Genomic DNA, 22,021 nt, shown 5'->3' on the forward strand with positions numbered 1-22,021 from the left:
AGAGAGAAGGGATAGAGAGAGAGAGAGAGTGAGAGAGTGAGAGAGAGAGAGAGAGAGAGTGAGAGAGTGAGTGACTGAATGTGAGAAATAAATACATTTGGGGCAGATGAGAGAGAAGAATGACTCTTTCTTAAGCCCAGTTAGGACCAGGTATCATGATGTTATTGGTTTAATCGTATTTAGTACAATTGCGACCACCGTAAATGACAACTCCATAGAAATCACATTGATATTACACATGTGTTATAGTGAAAACCACGAAACTCCATAATGTATGTAATTACAAAGCAGCTACTAAATTACTATGTAACAGCATGTTGTTACTAGCGTAATTACAGCATTACAACACAGGCATAAGAGCAATTAGATGTCAAATGTCACCCCCTCTTTTCCCTGTTTAAGGCAATGAGAGAGGAGAGGAGAAGAATGAGCCCATAAAAGAGAAAAGGAGAGGAGAAAAGGATCTCCTCTCCACATTGCAGATGGATGCTTTTGCTGACATCTCCCTTAGCCTGTCTGCATCCACACATGGAAGGACGAGACGGTGGAAGTGCGAAGGAGAGAGTGACAGGACTGATGTTGACAAGTGTCTGCAACTGAGTGAGGAGGAGAGAGGAAATTGTGTGTGTGTGTGTCTGTGTTTGAGAGAGAGAGAGAGAGAGTACGAGAGAGAGAGAAGTGAAGAAAGAGAGAGAGGAGAGCTAGAGACACAGAAAGAGAGAGAGAGAGAAAGAGAGAGAGAGAGAGAGAGAGAGAGAGCGAGCGAGCCGGGGCCCTGCGTGTCCCTGTTCCTCTGGTTGTCTCCTGATCCCCTGCGGGACGCCACACTAACCCCGGCTGTGGCCCGGCTCTGCGGTGCTGCTGTGGTGCTGCTGCAGGCTTCAAAGGCCCCAGGCCTGACCACGGCCCTAATTAGAGGGTCCAGGGCCTCGGAGCTGCATGGGGACAAGCAAGTGGAAACTGTGTGCAAGTGCACACACTACACTTCAGTGTCAGCGGGGCTGACATACGCATATGACGAATGGAGGGGCAGTGGACTGCCACCTCTCATCAACCCCCCCCCCCCACCCCCCCTTTCTCTCTGTCCTATCAGTCTTCAAGATATAGACACTGACTTCTAGGGTAACGGATGACACATTCCCCTTGAGTACAGACTAGCCTCAAGGCTAGCTGATGGGGACAGTCTTCCACGGCTATGGCTCTAGACTGGCCTCTAAGACAGCTGATGGGAATAGTCATAATGGCTTTAGACTGGTCTTGGGGAGCTGCTGACGTGTTAGGTAGTTATTGCGGTGATGTCAGCGTGTCAAGGCAAAGCTCACACGGCTGACTGATCAGGTAGGTGTGGAATAGTAGGCAGGAGACATCTACTGTGAGCTGTGTCCAGGTGACTTATCATCAGCCAAAGCACTAATCATAGTAAACTGGCACCCTCTGATACTGTAATAGTGTGTTCACACTGTTAATGATATTCTCTCTTGACATCACCAAGTTGCTACTTGGTGACACAATCTAGGTGTTCTCTCAACATTCTCTCCACCGATTGGTGGTTGCAGGGAAAATACAGAGCCCTCCGTAAGTATTGGAAAGACGAAGCATTTTGTCTTCTTTTAGCTCTATACTTCAACAGTTTGGATTTGAAATCAAACAATTACTATAAGGTTAAAGTAGAGATTCTCAGCTTTAATTCAATGTATTTTTTTTAAAATTATAACCCTAACAGTCCCCTTATTTCCGGCCACCAATAGTATTGGAAAATTGGCTTGAAAGGTGTTTCTGGTTAGTCAGGTGTGTTCCGTCACATCATTTATGCAGGCATAAGAGAGCTATTGATTCTAGCCTTTGCGTTTGCCTTTGGAGTCTGCGATTGATGTCTGTCAACATGAGGACCAAAGAGATGTCAATGAAAGTCAAGGAAGCCATTATGAGGCTGAAATATGAGAAAAATCTATCAGAAAGATAGCCACAACTTTAGACTTACCAAAATCAACAGTTTGTAACATCATTACAAAAGAAAGAAAGTCTGGTAAGCTCAGCAATCACAAACGGGCTAGTAGGCCAAGGAAGAGTTCTACAGTGGATGACCGAAGAATGCTCACCATAATTAAGAAAAAAAAAAGAAAAACTATCCCACAGATCAGGAACACTCTCCAGGAGGTAGGCGTCAATGTGTCAGAGACTACTTTCGGCAGAATATGTCACCAACCGAACTACAGAGGCTTCACTGCAAGGTGCAAACCACTAGTTGGTGGTCCTTTCTAAACGGTGAAGCCAATCTGAAAAAAAAAACATTGAATTAAAACTGAGAATCTCTACTTTGACCCCATACTAACTGTTGGAGTATAGAGCTAAATGAAGACAACATGCTTCCTCTTTCCAATACTTATAGAGCACTGTATGTCTAAGATATAGCTTGCTTCTATTCTGGTCTCATCGCCCAATGGTGAAATCACTCACGTCTATGGATTTCTGATTTCCATGCGCTTTGTCCCTCTTCGTCACTACATGTCTTAAAACACCCAGTAACTCATGAAAAAGTGTGCCGCTTTGGGCTGAAATGATGGTCAACTCATCTAAAAGCCCATTTTCTATAAATACTATTATGATCCTTTGCGTCTACGCTCCCAAAAGGCTGAGAGGGTGGAACAACTACTACGGGATAATAAGAGTTGCATTCTATTGGAGAGGAAGGAAAATGGAAAAATCTCATTGAACAAACGTTATTTTTAGGGGAGATTGAAATCAAAAGGAAGTAATACTGGAAACTCCCAAAAGGCCTGATTTGTTTTTCAATCATGTTGCCTCAGTAATTGTCATTGTCCACATTGTCCACATGAGTCAGCCACAAAGATAATATGCAAAGTGTATGTGATGTGATTAATTACTGTCCTATCTCTGGGCGTCTTCTCAATGTCACCATTGCCATCTTAAATCTTCACAAGGAACATTCCAATGAAAACGTTCAGACAACACACTTTCAAAGAGGAAAAGAAACCCCAAGCGAGGACGGGTATAGAGTCTTAAAGGTTGTGGGACTAAGGCTGGTGAGATGAATGGGATTGATCAGGGAGCTTCTGTGAACAAGCTCCAGTTGCATGGGGCATTGGTCAGCTCCCTAACTGAGAGCACACATTCCCACATCCCAGAGACCCACTTGAAAACAGCCACTCTGGTTCACCACTCCCTACAGAAAACACAGCCTCTGGAAAAGGCAAATATCAATAAATTCATTACACATTTATATTTAAATATTTATATTGAAGTGCATTTATAAAATGCTTGTATTCTGCTACCAATAGTATTTTTAGTGCAGTGTCACATCGTCGTTTCTGGGCCTGTGGTGGCTGGGCAGCTGTGTGAAAGCACCCATGGCCCAACTGTGGTTCCTAGACCCAGCTGTGAGAATGTTCTGGGCAGTACCAAGATCAGCTGGGAGAGGGGAGTTCTTCTGGGTACTACCAAAATTATATCTCTATGGTATCAAGTCCTGCTGTGGCAGGTGGGTTCTGGGCAGTACCAATTAATAAGCTGTGAGAGAGGGGCTCTGGGTTGTACCAAGTCGAAGTGTTATAATGGCATGTAGCATGTTAACCCTTTGTTGCGCTGTGGTGTTTCACATTAGATTGGAAGTGAATAGACTGATTGACAGAATGTTGGGTAACATTGTGTTGCTCTTACATTGTCTATGCAAATCAGAGACCCTATAAAAACAAAGATGTTAATTCCAAAATTACATGAACTATTATCCTTGCATTAAGATGGACTCAATTCAACTTATTGAGTGATTTGTTGATGACATTTTTGCATTTTAGCTCATTTTAAGAGTGTCATAGCAAAGGGTCTGAATACTTATGTGCATGAGATATTTCTGTATGTCAATTTGAATAAATTTACTGAAATTTCTAAAAACGTGTTTTCGCTTCGTCATTCTAGCGTATTGTGTGTGGATTGATGGCAAATTCTGTTAATTTAATCCATTTTAAACTGAGTCTATAACACAACAAAATGTGGAAAAAGTGAAGGGGTTTGAATACTTTCCGAAGGCACTGTATGTTAGGTGTTACAGATAGATGTAATAAAGTGTTGTATACAGGTGAACTGGAGTACTAACATAATCCCTGGCATGCACAAGTAGATTCAATCTGATCAAATTTAATGTCTGGGATTGGAGCAAAGACAAAACAATGCTACACATAGCAATAAACAAACAAATAGGGCTGATAGCAGCAAATGCCCTAGGTAAAAATATAGGAAGAATACAAAACTGTTGCAGCGGATTGAAAGGGATGACCTAGGTCGATTCAGCCATTAATATGCTCCCATTCATAACAAGTGTGAGGATGGAAAACTCAGATACCAATGAAAACCCATTTCAACACTCATTGACAGGGTGTAAATGTTTGACCTGTTGAGTGAGGGAGGGGCAGAGAGAGAGAGAAAGAGAGGAGAGGGCAGTTAACCAACCAGGCCGACCTCTCAGCTGCCCTCCTTCAGTCCTCTACTGCTGATCTCAAAACAGCCCCAGGTCCACTGAACTCTGTTGCAACACAGTTACACAAGACCTACCCTACAAGCCAATACTGTCCTGCAATCGCCCCAACAAGACCTACCCTACAACCCAACCCTGCCCTGCAATCGCCTCACAAGACCTCCCCTACAACCCAATGTGCAATCGCCTCAACTCTGAAATATCCTCTCAGCAAACTCAGTGGACAAGAGATACCCTATTTTAGACTGTTCTCCAGGGTCTTACTATACTTGTATAACTGTCTGTCTCTTTCGTCACATTCATAGTACTGGCAGAGCTATGGTATTTCATTTGCTGAGTAGTCCAGCTGAAGTGTTGTTCCCAAGCTGAACAAAGACATAGATATATAGACCTTCATCCTGTCGCCATATAATTTGTTCACACAAATACTAATTTGTTTCCTGACATCTCCAAGGTCGCCCCTTGTCTCAGCAGCCGATTGGTACTGAAGTCGCCAAAGCTGCTGCTGATCATCTACGTGAGATCGATCTCTTCATTCTGTTCACATCGCCATGCGTCAACAGTCACCTTGCTCAGAGTCTCCTCATGTCACCTCCTTCCTTTGTAAATGACTGATTCCTGGTAGTTTGGACACTCTCCTCAGTGTCTTGTATGAACACAGAAACAGATAATAATCTTCTCACCGTTCATGTACATGAGAATAGTCCTTTGTGGCATTCTCTAACATTGTCAAAAAATGTCACAGAGATATACGTATACAGATGTAAGCACATGGGAGCTACTGTACACAGCCCTCTCCAGAACCTCAGCTGCAAAGCACAAAGGCATTAGACAAGTAGTCTGATAAAAATTATATCTGATAAAGCAAGAACAAAATTAATCAGGGAGGGCTATGAGTCTAGCAGGGGGCATATTCAGAGAAATATTTACAGTTGGGAAATGAAAACATTATTTTATTGTTCATTTGTTTATTGAGTAATGAACACAAGTGCATTCATTGGCCTTTCTACATATTTTCACAATTGTTCTTATGCTAACAATAGATTTCATAAAATTCATTCAATTCATGAAAAAAACAAATGGTGACTACGTGCCACCAAGTAATAGCAAATAGTTTACCAGCATCACTGGTGAGGGAAGTTCAAAAGGACACTAAACTTCCATTATCGAATGAATAATCCATATTCATCGATTGAATTCTGCTGCTATTCAAATTCAGCAAAGGAAAACTTGTGACGTGACGGCAAATTCCCATCACCCAGCTCCCATAGGGCCGTGCTGGGGCCTCAAGAGGTGAAAAGGACCTTGGCTCTTTCATAGAGGCCCTGTGAGTCCGTCCTCTAATGCTCTGTTTGTTTAGCAGTTCAGCAAGAGCGGCATAGGTGAATGGGCCATAAGTGCCCCACCAGTGGAGTGCAGGAGGGCAGAATAACGGACCCAGCAGCCTGCCTCTGAAGCTCTCTGCCCCCCTAGTGGGCCTGTCGCTAGTTATGGAGGAGAGCAGGGGAGAGGTGCTGAAAGTATCTGATTGATTGCACTCAAACACCTGTCCCAGAGCCCTGCAGTGCCTCCCTTTTACCTCACAGTTTAATTGGGCAATAAGTCCCTCTGTGATATTGAGGAATAATGTTATGCTATGATTTCAGGGGGATTACGGCTGAGGCAGCTTTACTAGACACCCTTACTGTGTCAGCTGGGGGGAGAGGAGGGGTGTCAACACCAAAAGGTACTCGTCAAAACATGGGCAGAGTGGCCTCACACAAGTGACACAGTCAAAAATATAGTTTTTCCAAGATTTACATTATAAACAACATGCACAACCTTAACATCATAAATAACGTTCGCATCAGAAAGCAACCTACAGTAAGCAATCTTTCCATCATAAACAACAATTACTTCATTAACAACCTAAACAGACGTTATATCATAAACTATATTTACTTCCCCTTAGCAACCTTAACATCATAAACACCATGAACAACTTTTACATCATAAATACCCTAAACATCATAAACAACCTGAAACCTTAACACCATGAACAACTGTTACATCATAAACAACTTGAAAAGACTTTATTACATCATATAGAACATTTAATTCATAAACAATCTGAACAACATTTACATAATAAACATGTACTTCCCTTATACAACTTTTACATTATAAACAACCTTCAAAAAGCCTTTACATCATTACCTTGACAACCTTTACAAAAAATACTTTACATCATAAACAACCTTCAAAAAGCCTTTACATCATTACCTTGACAACCTTTACAAAAAATACTTTACATTATAAACAACCTTCAAAAAGCCTTTACATCATTACCTTAACAACCTTTACAAAAAATACTTTATATCATAAACAACCTTCAAAAAGCCTTTACATCATTACCATGACAACCTTTACAAAAAATACTTTACATCATAAACGGCCTTTATTTCCTCTTATCTACCTCCTCCTCATCAACCAATCAGGTAGACATCCACACATGGACCTGGATGAGAGGAGAGCCATGCCAGATCAGAGGGGGGCAGGAATGGAGAACGCTGTTGGCCACAGTCGTCAGCTCTGGCTCCAGTCAAATATACCTCATCTTAACTGCTCCTCATAAACCCCCCTAACGATGTGATTATACACATAACACAACCTACGGGAAGGAGGAGATGTGGCGTGGAGGGGAGCAGATGGATGGTGACAGGAGAGGAGAGGAGAGGAGAGGGGAGCAGAGTGGAGGAGAGGAGAGGAGAGGAGAGGAGAGGAGAGGAGAGGAGAGGAGAGGAGAGGAGAGTGGAGGAGAGGAGAGGAGAGGAGAGGAGAGGAGAGGAGAGGAGAGGAGAGGAGAGGAGAGGAGAGGAGAGGAGAGGAGAGGAGAGTAGTGTACACGGCTGTGTACGTCTCTCACAAAGGCTCTAGTAATGCTGCGTGGAGGGGGAGGGGAGGGGTGGGGGTGTGTGGTCACGGGGGGTGTTGGGGTTTCAAACTCCTAGCCTCTAATCCTAACACACTGGCTCCACCAATTAGAACTCCTTCAAACGGCGAAAGGGGAGGAAAAAACAAAACCAGAAACCCAGCTAGGGCATATTTAGTAACGTTTTGGCAAGCTATAATTACATGTATGGCTAACAGAGAGATTTAACTACTTTCTGCCCACTGATTGACAAGGCAGAGGGAGACAAGCTACACAACTGCTCGATACAACTCTATTCAACTCTTCTCTGAGTTATGGTATATGATAACGGATGTTCCTGTCCTGAATCTTTCCTTCACATACCACCATTCCATGGACTACTGCCTCTCTTTGTGGGTCACTAAATAGTGGAGTCTATGAGTATATAAGTGCCAGTGCAGTATGTCCGTGTATGAAGAAATGTCTAGTCAAGTGTAAAACAGAAACATTTATGTAAATGTATGTAAAAGCAATGAGTAACTCTAATCAAAATGTGAATTGCACACTTCCCCAAAAAGCACTGCAGAGGTCACTAGAGCCCTGGTGGCAGTGAAAGCCATAATTACTCCCAGGTCAATATTGACTTGTGGTGGTTAGGTAGAGCAGTGTGCTGCTGCCTGCTTCAGAAAGGAACAGACAATAGCACATGACTCAGAGAAAGGGAGGCTGACCAGGAACTGACCAAGAACATGACACGATATGTCCAGTAATAACCTCAGTGGGATACAGTTGCAGGGGACAGGGAGAGGTGTGGGATGAGCCGGCTATAACTTTAAGGCCCACTAAAGTGACTTTGAGTTCCATATCAAATTCCTGGGCAAATGTTAGGTTACATACTTTAATTGTTTACAATTAAAATGCAGAAAGAAGCAAGAAGTAGCTTTTTTGCTTATCACAATTTCTCAAACCATCAGACTACAGGATTGACTGCTCACATTTTTGATTGAAAGTTTGCATTTTGATTGACAGGACATGAGCCTTTCCTTTTTTTTTTTGCTGGCTGTAATGTTTTTGCTGGCTGTAACCAATTCGTTAGCAGCTTACAATGTCTCCTATGTGGATTTATAAAGCATTTCTGTTTGCAGTTGGATGCTATAACATTTTTGATGAGTTCCTTTGAAGCTAACTCGTTAAAATGTTAGCAACTTTAGTAAGATAAGTTGGCGAAAAATAAATACAATAAAAAAAAAAAAGATAAGTTAGCGAACAGATAATTTTTCTAGCTTGCCAAATACAACACTGTGCTCGCTCTAACAACAAGATCTAACTTTAGCTACATAATTTTCTTACCTTCGTATTCTGAAGAGTCTTGCTGCATTTGACCACAACATTCTAAAGGGCCAGTTTCATCTAATCTCGGCTGTTATCTGTACCTGCCAGACGCTGACAATGTGTGTGCTGCTCGTGACGGCTAAAATGGGACCAAATTGGTTCATTTGATAGAGTTTTTACTACCCAGAGCATGCATCCTATTTGAGTATAACATGAGCGGGTCGTTGTGACGAATGCAAAGCCTCTTTAATCACACCCATTGAAAACTGAGAATTTGAGGGAGAGTAGCAGGGCTAGATGGTTAAATAAACAGCACTGGAAAATGACAGAAACCTGTTTTTCCATATTTGGGTGATGCTAATTTGACCTGGAAGCCAAAATTCAAACCAAAACGACGATTTTCACTTTAGTGGGCCTTTAACCTGTATCTTGTCAGATAAGTCATTAAAACAGACATGTCAACAGAGTTCAGTGGGATGCATGAGGGGCCAGTACGTGTCTTCAGACACTACGGTGCCGACCTGAACCATACTGTGCTGGCTTTTACGTCTTCCTTTCACATTGTCCTTTCCGGCACTGTTACATAAACCATGGTGGATGGATGCGTAACCAGGCCAGACCAGTACAGCTTAGCTCAGTTAAGCTCTGTAGTGTGAATTAGGGTTAGGATATAGGAGAGGGTAGGTTGGTTGGGTTTTACAGGTGAGATGAGAGTGAGGTACTGTAGGTTCAACTGGGTTTCTGACCATACAGGGGACTGGAACCAACCGTGTAAAACCTTGATAAAACAGGCCTGCATTTACCATCTATCGTTTCACGACGGAAATTCATCCCCAAAAATACTCCTCCCACGCTTGACTATGATGGTGAATGTTTCATTTCAAAACAAATTCACCCATGAATAAAGACATTTAGCAATATGCTTGGCTAAATGTGGCTGTCTATTTACATGATGGTCAGTAGAACGGGGGTCACACCATCAACACCACGTCAGTAGCAACCCAGTACTCACCACAGAGCCTCAGACCGGGAGAATGAACAATGTGTTGATAGATCAACAGGACACCACAGGGCAGATGTTTGGAGGCATTTAGAGGAATCATTCATTTAGTCCAGACTAAAGCACGAGGGTTCACCATTCAAAATAGAATATGTTTGTGTGTGTGCGTCACACTCAGTAAACTTTATTTTAGTGATACCGTGTCTGGCATTCATCTGGTATTTACAATAACAATATGTGGTAATAATGGGTACTTTCTGGTACTAAATTCAAATAATTCATAACACTCTTATTTCCTCGTACCAAATGAATGTCTTGTGGTGCTTGCTAAGAAAATAAATAAACAAGTACTTCTTTAGTTATAACCATGTAATTCCAAAGTAAATACTTGAACAAGTCTGTACTGTAAAATAAGGTGCTCATGAGAACTCTTTATGTAACAGGTAAGTTCAGCCCAGAGTTAACACAGAAAGCCACTTAAATACAAATAAAAACAATGACAGTGAGGTGTCTTGAATGTGGAGGCTTTGATGTTGTGCGAGCTGAGGTGTGAACAGGTGAGAGAAGATATTGGACAATTGTAGAGTTGGTGTTGTTGGTGTATGTACTATATCAGACACCAGACACAATATAAGCAGCGTCAAGAGTACAGCAGCTACCCCTCAGACATCATCAAAATCATTTAGGTATCACCTCAAAGCGTGTTGTTTACTCCACAAGGACACGCTCGCCACTGGACTGCAAACAACAGCTAGCGACAGTGTCAAAACAACACAAAACAAGGGCACATGCCTCACACGTCCTGTAAAATCACTGCAACACCCCATATCACAGAGAATTCTTCCCGTTCCCCAACCCCTCATTTCCTTTAGGAGCCCAGGACCTGTAATAACAGCAGGAAAAACCGCCAGACTTCATTACTGCACTGATTACAACAATTAGCAGCGTGTAGGGAGGGGCCCGCAATGCCCGGAACTATCGCTGTGACTGTCTGACTCCTAACCATTTACCACTCACACACACCATGTCCACCAACCAGCCTCGCTCTGCCCAGGAGAATACCCCAGGAGAATACCCCAGGAGAATACCCCAGGAGAATACCCCAGGCATGATGTCGTCAGATCTCCTTCACCGGCTGATAATTACCTATTATCATGATTTATAATCAATGTATCTCAATGGAGAAGATACATTAGATATGCTGCATTTATCGGGACACAAAGGTGTTACCTATGAATCAATACTATGTCCATCGTACCAATATGACTATCATAACAGCACTATGCACAGTCTCATCACGTACAGTATGGGTGATAAGCAAGGTAGGCTTCAAACAAGGGTCAGCACTATCCACACCACCTGTCGCCATTACAGCACCAAGAAGACAATAATGAACAAACAAATACAACAAGATAGTAGACTATTGGATATGAGATTGAGAGTTGGAGTTGAGAAGTTGTGTACTGTATGTAAACTACACAGACACAGTGTCTTGTTTGCGTCCTCGCTAGAGAACATGTGATATTATGATATGAAACAGAGGACCTCGGCCTCTGATCTGAGCTGTACTGTTAGATTAGCAGCTTTTTTCATGGGGTATTCCTCTGCCTTTCAACATCTCCCTCTGAGCAGATGTAAAGTCCAGGAGTGGCATCCCAGAATGCCACAAGTGAGCGTATTTTCCAGCCGCAGGGTCGAGAAGAAAAACCACCAAACAGCCTGCAGCAGCCCGACATAAAACAAAACTCCTAAAGAAAAAAGAAAAAAAGGACTGATTTTTTTTTTCAAAAAGGGGGAAAAGCTAAGGATTTTCTAATCCAGCCTTTATTGAGGTTCCTGGTTTCGGCAGTGCAACCTTTTTTATGTGTGAGAAGCGTTCCCTGTAATTTCCCCCACCGCCACCACCAGACCGGCTTGTAATAAAAAGAGCTCTATTCTGGGATTCTCTGTAATAATGGCCTCCTCTCTTCCTCCTCTTGTTAGATCCATGCATGTCTATCTGATTCCCTTGTCCGAGGGGGAGAGTGAACAGGTGGTGGATGGATGGATGGATGGTTGGATGGATGGAGAGAGGGGGAGAGAGAGGGACAGATGGAGGGATGGAAGGATGGTTAGACTGATTGATGGATGGATGGATGGATGGATGGATGGATGGATGGAGCGAAGGAGGGAAAGATGGATAGAAGGATGGATGGATGGATGGATGGATGGATGGATGGATGGATGGATGGATGGATGGATGGGGGGGATACACTGATGGTTGAGAGATGCAGCAACCATGGCTGTGAAATAGTCCAACCTCAACTTGAACTGCGCAACAATCAACAGACAACTGGTAACAGTAATGATTATAACAGGTGAAAGATAGTATAAACTAGCCATTAAGATGTGGATCTGGTCCTGGCTCCAGGTCCCGAGAGTAACATTTTTAACAAAATGACATAACCCTAAAATTTTTTTAGAAAACTAGATAATTGGGGATATAACAATAAATATCTTAATTCACACCAACATCTTTTGTGGTTTACATAATAGGCTAATCCAGAAACAAAACATTAACATATATAATGACAACATTTTGTGCTTAGTCAATACCAGTCTTATTCTACACCATCAGTGAATTGTGTTCCCTTGACAAAAATGCCTGTCTTGCCTCAATTTCCCCCTAATTGGACTTGGTTGGTCTGTCCCTCCCCCGACTCAGCCCCTCTTCTCCAGAACATTCCAGTGGTCAGAACCATCTAAGCTGGTGCAACGCGGTCACCCTGTCTAATACAGAAGTGGCTTATTTTCTCTGAGAAGGGGAGAAAAAAAAGTGAAAAACGCACTCTTGTTGCATGACAGAATCCCTCCCAACCAAGACTTGTCCTTTAATACCGAGGTCCTTTCATGTGGCTTCTCCACGATTGCACATGGGGAAACACAAACCACACAGTCGGGACGCTGCTTATTATACACTGGAAGAGTGTGTGTGTGTATGTGTGACTCGATGTGTTCCTGGAATGCTCTCGCAGCCATGCAGCAAACTTGAAATTGAAATGACACATCTTAATTTGTCAACAACCTCCTCTTGGACAGAAAACAAGGGAGAGAGAGAGAGAGAGAGAGAGAGAGAGAGAGAGAAAGAAAGAGTGTGCTCACAATGGTTTTCAGTGATGGTATGCTCTACATTTGATGAGGACTTTGTTTCCTACAGGAGAATGTCTGAATCTGCCATTCTCCTCTCTGCGAATGGCAACAGTTCAACAGCAATGTAGAGGAACCCTGTTGATCCAATGTAGAGGAGCTCCGGCCACAGCAGTCCGTTGAGAAAAACTGATAAAAAAGCATACCTATAAAATCAATATACGACTTGATGCGTGAAATTGGGGCAATGAAACAGCCTAGCAACTGAACAATGCATCCTAGCAACTCAATACACAATCTTGTTTCTAATTGGCTAAACTGACGAACGGACTGAGAAAAGCTCAAGTCCTTCAGTAAACAGTAAAAAAAACGGACAAAACGTACGAAATGGACACAGACCGTTGTCATCTCCGTTGTCCGTCAACGGACGACTCCCATAGAAAAACCATCGGCTCAATCCGTAATGAATGGATAGAACAGACTAGTGTGGCCGCGGCTTTAGATGTACAGTATCTACTACTGTAAAGTACACAGTGAAACCATCACCCTTTCACCCTCCTCTCATTGCCAAACGGATTATTCTCCCCTAATCTTCTATCCCTAATCCTGGCTAAGGAGCAGTGGCAAAGCGGGGTGATCTCTGAAATCATATGAAAATCGGTTCATTCCATTGTAGGACGTGTGTGCGGCCTATCAAACAGTTCAGTTTGTCCAGTTGAAGTAGCACATTAGGTGGGTGGCTGGCTTCAACAGGAGGTGGAATGCCCCCATCAGCTATTTCCTCCAGCTCTCCTGCCTCTAGCCCTTGCAGTGCTCTGATGGGTCTCACCAGAACATTTTCCAAAGGTTTGGTACTGAAAGAGCTTTTGGTCTGCTTGCTTTGGTCAAAAAACATTTTCCGGTATATTTCTCATCGGTCCACCGTTGATATGGTCCCAACGTTTGGCATACAAGGCAGTTTTGTGTCAAAATGCATCATCATCTCAGTTTTCCAGGAAGTAAATGTAAGCTTGTCATTAAGATATCGACCTAAGTGGATCACAAGCATATAGGTTGTGTGCCAGGCAACAAAGTTGAGTGCTCGGTAAATTGCCACCCGCTGGTCAAACTTTTTTTTTCCTCTGCAATGCCATGCACCCCCCCCCCCCCCCCCCCCCCCCCCCTTCATGGATCCGGTCTGCCATGCATGGCTTGTGAGCCACAGGAAGGTTAAAAAGGAGGAGAGGCTAAATCAAGTGCCCTCTCATTCCAGCGTTTTCATGGTTTGGTTAAAAGCAGGGTGCCAGATGATTCACATTTTATAAGCCCTCTCTTGCGGTCGGCTGCGTCACCCTGGCACTCGGACTGGGCCATTCCCTCACACCTCCCCCTCTCCTTGACTCCAAAGCTGGGGAAAGTCTCAAAAACAAGCCCTTTACTGGAGTAAATGAAGTTACTGGTAACAGTCCTTTGTCTAGAGGTACAGGTGAATTAGGAGGCAATAACAGAAGAACAGTCTTGTTCCTCACATCTGTCATTCCTAACACGCTCCTGTGTGTCTGAGTAGACTGACCAACACGCTACTGTGTGTCTGTGTAGACTGACCAACACGCTACTGTGTGTCTGAGTAGACTGACCAACACGCTACTGTGTGTCTGAGTAGACTGACCAACACGCTACTGTGTGTCTGAGTAGACTGACCAACACGCTACTGTGTGTCTGTGTAGACTGACCAACACGCTACTGTGTGTCTGTGTAGACTGACCAACACGCTACTGTGTGTCTGAGTAGACTGACTCAGCTGCAATGCCAACATATCACAAGTGTGTGATGGACATTCCCATGACAGTACAAGAGGGACGGAGACTTAAGACAGACATACAAGCTTAACAAACCCAGCAAGGCTCTATTACATCCCAACAAGTACACAAGGTCTGTCTGAAGGAGGCAGCAGGAAAGTAAGAGTATGTTCAAACCAGAGTCACTGAGGAAAGAAAGGAGGGAGGAAAAGGAAGAAAGAAGTCGGGAATGACATTCCGCTAAACGGCTCTGACAGCCAGTTCCTTGCTGACCGCCGTCCGTTATCATTTCCTCATCATGGCCGCTTGTCGTGGGCATGGCAGTAGTGGCACCCTCGGCCAGGAAAAACACCAGGCCCCCAGAGGGCAGGGAGCTCACATGGGAACAGGAGCACACAGCTGAGGGAGAGAGAGAGAGAGAGAGAGACTGGGCATCCACTCGTACATGGGCCTAGGACTGTGTCATGGCAGGAGCACACTCACAATGTTGGGTTGCATTGCCCCCTGTGGTTGCACCTTCTCATTACAGGTGAAAATTGTTTTCAGTCAACAATGATGGTGGATAATAGAACGGTGCAAGTGATACCTAATCTGAGAGGGGGGAAAAAGAGAAATACAGTAGGTCTAAGTACAGAAACCTGTGTGCATGCATGAGAGTTTGGTCCAAAGTTTTAATTTCATTGGACATCTTGAAGACAAAGGGTGTTATTATCTAAGGGCATTTATAATGTTGGATTTGCATATATGTCTGTCTGAATTATAGTTGTTTACTATTGCATTTGAAGGTCATACCACTGAAACCAAGTGGAACCAGAGGATGCATCTTAAACATATATTACCGTCAATGGACATTCAAACTCATTACATTCCTCTGCCATCCATCAGAACTGCAGAAGGACAAACCTATAGCCCTTCTTGGCACCCAGTCAAGTCCCAGAGGAAGACACTGTAACCAGGCAGAGAAGGGAAGTGTCGTGGCCAGCCTGAGGTTTGGAGGAAGAATGGGAACTATGCTGTTGCCGTGGTCCTGGTCAGACTGCAGGCTTTAGGTTTCCCAGCAGCTGCGGTCCAGACCGCATCCCTCCATCTCTCTCACTCTATCTCGCCCCTCAAACCAGCTCTGCTATAAAATGCTTCCTTACTAAATACTGCTCCACCCTTCTCTTAAAAAGCGTGTACATTAAAAAGCCCTACAACACCCACACCGCAGGAAATAAAATGGTTCTTTTTCTCCTGTTAAAATTGCTGGGGCAAAAACCATTGGCTTTTCATTCACATGTTCAGTTCAGATGTTGTTGGTGGTTATAGCAGTCCCACTATGAACAGGCCAGCTATGAGTGGAATTGTGGAGGTTTATTAAGTTCAATGGGTGTGAGAGCCAACCATGGACCGTACAGCCAATCAACCAATCAGAGCCAATTAACATAGCCTGCATAGTTTATATTGTACATTCTACAACTACACTTGCCTACAAACAACCTCTTAGAGCACAGAAAGGGAGAAGATAAAGGTACCAAACCAAATCTCTGAAATTATAAACCTAAGCAAATGCAAAAACAGTAACACAAAAACAGTAACACTTTAGAGCATGTTATACCTGTAGCCCCATTTATGACTAGATGTACTACTTTTTACATTTGGATGATGTAGAAGTCTAGTCACAGACTGGTGGGCACAGGGGACGTGGCAACATAGCTTCAAAGGTAGCAGATGGATAAACAACAACTCACATCGCAGACATTTTCGGGAAATAAAAAAAATAATAATAATTGCCTTGCATTAGACAGGGGCACAATAAGCTACCTTATCTAAGCATTTTACCAATTTCAATCAGCATTCCAAAAGGCCACCGGAAAAGAAACCTTTGCATTCACAGGACCTTGTATCCATCTGTCCATCCTACTGTCTCACTTTCTTTCAACTACCTAGCCCACATCCTTTCATCCCATCACCAGTCACTACTGCTTTACTTACTCAGTAAAACCCATACTGAATGACCTCTTCATTTAATTGATCGACCTATACTTTCCCTCTGTCATCTATTCATCCCCTCTCTATCTATATCTATCTATTTACAGTGCCCTGCATGAGTAATGGGACAGTGAAGCATTTTTTTCTTCTTTTGGCTCTATACTCTAAAAGTAGTCTCTGACACATTCACGCCCACGCCCTGGAGAGTGTTCCTCATCTGTGGGACAGTTGTTTTGGGTTTTTCTTAAATATGGTGAACATTCTTCGGTCATCCACTGTAGAAGTCTTCCTTGGCCTACTAGGCACACTGAGAAATCATCACCTTGTAGCTCAACCATGTTGTTCATGGTAATTAGGTGGGCTTGCTTAAGCAAGTCCAACTATTGTTCTTTGACATACTTATTATTAGGTGGGCTTGCTTAAGGAAGTCCAACTATTGTTCTTCGACATACTTAATATTATTATTCCAATTCTTCCACATGATACTCCTCCTACAGCTTTTAAGCTATTCACACCATTCCAACTATCCATCTATACATGACCTTCTAACATACTATATATCTACTTCTATCTTTCCAACCATATATGTATCTAAACCTTCAACTACTGAGCATCATCCTTTCTTCCTTTCACCAGTCACTGCTTCACCCAGTCACTGATTGACTTTCTTTGAAAGTCAATCAATTTCTTCATGTTACAATCGATACTCTCAATGCAAACATTAAGGCCATGTTCATATACATACTGTATTTCAGCCCATGATAGATAGATACATTGAATACAGAAAACATCCCTGGAGAAATCCAAGACTGTAGTCGCCTCGCTATATTTGGGTTGCGTCAAATGGCTGAGTCCATCTTTAACAATGGACAAAGAATGTGGTCGTGGTAAACACAGTCTGGTAAACATAGTCCGCTAAACACAGTCCGGTAAATACAGTCTGGTAAACAGAGTCTGAAACCGTGTGGTAAAGGTGAGGCAGTTTACAGACAGGTTTGTCCACTAGATGGAGCTGAGAACGGAGTGGACCACACATCTTCTACCCTTTTCGGACACGGCTCTTGGTCAGGGTCAGGCGAAGGTCAGGGACCAGTGGCTACAGTCCTGGACAGGACACCTTCCAGAACAACAATGTGCCACTTCATTCACCACAAAGGCCTGAGGACTGACACACAAAACCAGGATTCAGACGGACACACACACACACAAACAGAATCGATGCATAGAGAGAAAACATTTATAATTGGACTTGCGACACTTGGCCTGCATCCTCTACTCTGCCACATTTATTTCAGAGAGCAGGCAGGCCATGGTGTAAGCCTCCATGGAGCAAAAAAAAAAGTTAAATATAAGTCAGATATACAACTATACAATGTTCTTTTGCTAAAGCCCAAAATGATAACCAAATAATGTCATTGGAAACCAAATGTTGGAAAGCAAATTCACAACAGAGAGAAACTGTCTCATCCGGTGCCACATGTGGGTTGAGAAGTATTTTTGAAACATTTTGAGGATTTTCTTAAGCCTGTCTGGAGTGTCAGACGGACGTCTTTTGCACGTTTGAGAATATTCCATAATGTGGCGTTCGGAAACTCAGAACTTCCCGGTTAAAATTAACATACACTATTTTTGTAGACTTGCATTTGGTTGATACTGGCACTCTCCAAGTGGGAAAGTCACTTGGATGTCATCTTCGTACAACTAGTTTTCAAGTCGTAAATGTCACGTGTTTCCTAGTTTAGAGTGCTAATGAACCGCCAATAAGTGCCATTGTGCCAGGCAAACTCTATATCGCACAGCTGATCGATGAAAGGGTTCGGTGAAATCTGTTGATCCAAACTAAAGAGACTCTTCCTACCAGGAAGGACAAAGGACAATCTATTACCAGGAGTGGGATTTGAACCCACGAGGACTAACATCCATTGGATCTTAAGTCCAACGCCTTAACCACTTAGTAATCCTGGTGTCATGCTTTACAATATCACAACTGTTTAAAGACGATCTTTAAAGGTTATTCTAGACATTGAAAAGGCTTCTATTGATGTTACAGCATGCAGTTTGCACACTCATGACATAACTGCATCAACAACTTATTCTGAAATATCCATGTTGCTGAGCAGGCAGGGTAGTGTTAGGGAGAAGGTGTTGTTGGAGATGATTGGTTGATAGCGGATTAAGACAATGCGCCGTGTATATATATATATATATTAAATAGTTGGACAGGTGAAGATTGGCGCGTTGTAGTGGGAGTGAGGAAGTACCTCGTGCTTCCTCAGCTATTTCGCTGTCATGTGACTTATCAGCTGACCCAGCGCTTTCCAAACAAACCAATGTTTCCAAACCATGTTTTTATCAAAAATAATATAACAAATCTATAGACATTTACAATGTATCAACATCCAGCTCAGTGATGTAATTTGTAAGTTGAACTTTCCATTCTGTCCATGATGACAGAGAAGAATCGCCACTGGTGTGTTCTCCCAACGTTGCCACTTGCAAAGATTTCGCAACTGTCTCGACTTATCAGATGTATCCGAGTGAAGGCGATTTATAGACTGTTGTTAGAAGATATTTGTCAGCGAAACAGACGTTTAATTTGCAAGCAGAACTTTGAACTTTGACCGCTCACTCTTCTTTGAAATTGCTGCACGGCTAAATAAATCTTTTTGGGCGTCATTTCAGCACAGTTAGTTGCAGAGTTGGGTCTTGACAGAGATGAAGAGGAGACTTCTGCTGGTGTCCAACTCAACCCTCTACGGGGGAGGATATTTGGAACACTGTCAGCAACAAATGCAAGATTTTTTCGGACAGTAAGTTGCTTTTCACTTGATGACTATTCATTTTTATTCAGACTGTCTTTCAAATGAGTTAGGATGGGATATTGACTCTGGTTAGCACCATATTCTTTTTTCACATTTGGATGTTGTATGTGTAAAACATAATATGGTAGTAACAGTTGGGGCTAGACAATTTGGTGTCTAAATACTATTTTCTCTCTGCGATATGTCACTGCCATCATATTTCACAATACCATTGACCTCCAACATAACATTATTTTGCAGCATTATTGCTTTTCTTTTCTTTTTTTTCTTCTTTTCTTTGTTTTACTGCATACTGGTGTTTATATTGTGTCGTTGGTTACCGGTACTGTTTGTATTATTGTACATCATAGGCTGATAGAATGCATCTCTTCTTTCGATCACGATGAAAGATTTACTGTACATTGACTCTTTTGCAGGGATGTGAAGAGGGTTCTGTTTATCCCTTATGCGCTGCATGACAGAGATGGGTATGCAAAGACAGCCAGGGACAAGTTCAAGAGTCTGGGTATGTCTTTTACAACAGTTTATTCACACTCTCTGACTGGGCTACTGATTGTGTCTGTTGAGGTTGATTCTCAGTTCACTCATCTGATTGTTGCCTCCTAGGCTATGAGGTGGACAGCATCCACGAGGCCTCCGATCCAGTGGAGGCAGTAAGGAAGGCTCAGGGCATATTTATTGGTAAGGGGTACCAACAAATGTATCATCTTATACATTTCCAATAACTCATACGTCCTACGTCAGGTAGTTACTTGTATGTTGACATATTATCAGCAGCTCGTGATAATTGTTGGTATTTAAGCCTTTTTTGGATCGTATACAGTATAAACTGTGATTGTCGTCATATTACTCCACCTTTTGCTGTGCTCTTCAGGTGGTGGGAACACTTTCCGCTTGCTGAAGTCTCTGTACGACAACAACGTGGTGTCTGAGATCAAGAAGCGAGTTCTGCAGGTGAGAGCCACTGATCCTAGAGTGACACATTTCACTCTGCTAAGTCTTCTGATACTATGCACAGTACTGTATGTGTAAAGTACTGTGGTGAGCTGATACAGCTGTTAGACAGCGTGTGTTAGACAGCTGGTGATGATTGGAAGCCTTGTGTTCCAGGATGGCGTGCCCTACATGGGCTCCAGCGCGGGCACCAATGTGTCCACTGTCAGCATCAACACCACCAACGACATGCCCATTGTCTACCCGCCCTCCTTCGCTGCCATTGGTCTGGTGCCCTTCAACATCAACCCCCACTTCCTGGACTGCGACCCCAACAGCAGGCACATGGGGGTGGGTACAGAGTAGAAGGCCAGTGCCAGTGAGAGCGACGTGACATGGTTAGCCAGTGTTTCAATCTCAGATGTATCCACCAGTTATATATTCACAGAGAGAGTCATGTTCCTTCCTCTCCAGGAGACAAGAGAGCAGAGGATCACCCAGTACCATGAGGAACAAGACACCCCCTGTGTGCTGGTACGTCACCTGAGAGACCATAGGCTGGTTATTGATGATTCATCAGGTGGTATAGATTGTTAAAGGGATAGTTTGCCCAAATTACAAAATCACATATTTGCTTCCTTAGTGACTAAAATGGCATAGCCACATGTATTTACGGAGACCACGTAGCTGCCTTTACCCTGAAAGTAACGTAAAGACAAGGACCACCACCTCAATTCACACTTCGGTTCTGTTGTGGGTCGCCAAGGCTGGTTTTGATGATTGATTTAGTGGTATTGGTAGCTGAAGGGGAAGTTTACCAGAAATCCATTTTCATGTGTATTTCTGGTCAATCCATAATGCATACTATCTTGAATTATGCTCATTTTGCTGCACCATAGCTGTCGAACTGCAAGGTCTGTGTTTACTTCCTAAAAAAAAAAAAGGTCTCATACCGTGTTATAATACATCAGACAAGCGTTTTTGCACTCCGACCCTGCTCTACCATGCCAGTGGTTCCCAGAGAGCAGTCCGCGCCAGCTCTTGTGCTGTTCAGAAGGACCTTGTGTGGGAGGCAGAGGGGAATTGAATGAAATGGGCAATTTGGAACATCAGGACCGATGAGGGCATTCAACACCAGATATCTTGACTCAGAGGTCGTTTTAAAACACATTTTTGTAATGTGTTTACTATTGAATGATGAAAACAACAAATCCATTGGATTACAGGGCAAAATTCCGCTTTAATGGGTGTTTCATCAGTGTGTATTATTTATGATTGATCAGGTGGTATTTATTGTCTATTCCCAGGCCCTGAGAGAGGGCTCCATGCTCCTGGTCGAGGGGAACAAAGTTTCTCTGCTGGGGACCTGCAAGGCACGCCTGTTCATTAGGTAACACACTCTCCAACACACACTCTCCAACACGCACACGCACACAGACACGATTTTGGGAGTCTCATAACATTTTGTCTGTGTTTCAGGGGAAAGCCAGCAGTAGAGTATGAAACCGGTAGTGATCTCAGCTTCTTGCTGACAGAGTGTCACTGACCTGAGAAAAAGGGAAGTCACAGATTGTCAACATCGAAGACTGGCCTTGTTTTGTGGTTTTGGACTTCTGCCATGAAATGGAAATAAATATTTTACTACAAATGTTGTCCTGCTTTCAGAACAAGCTAACAGTC

The 22,021-nt window shown here is 43.1% G+C and overlaps 1 protein-coding gene across 1 annotated transcript; it reads left to right on the forward strand.

The window, feature by feature from the left end:
* The first annotated feature begins 19,004 nt into the window (after nucleotides 1-19,004).
* Nucleotides 19,005-22,009, forward strand: LOC310812850 (alpha-aspartyl dipeptidase). The gene is made up of 8 exons (XM_083681563.1): nucleotides 19,005-19,396; nucleotides 19,825-19,913; nucleotides 20,015-20,089; nucleotides 20,283-20,362; nucleotides 20,519-20,692; nucleotides 20,816-20,875; nucleotides 21,649-21,731; nucleotides 21,821-22,009. The coding sequence occupies exons 1-8, from the start codon at nucleotides 19,302-19,304 to the stop codon at nucleotides 21,885-21,887; spliced, it is 723 nt and encodes a 240-aa protein (XP_083537689.1). The 5' UTR covers nucleotides 19,005-19,301; the 3' UTR covers nucleotides 21,888-22,009.
* Nucleotides 22,010-22,021: the final 12 nt, after the last annotated feature.

This window comes from Argentina silus, assembly GCF_951799395.1.
Source record: "Argentina silus genome assembly, chromosome: 12".
Taxonomy (NCBI): Eukaryota; Metazoa; Chordata; class Actinopteri; order Argentiniformes; family Argentinidae; genus Argentina; species Argentina silus.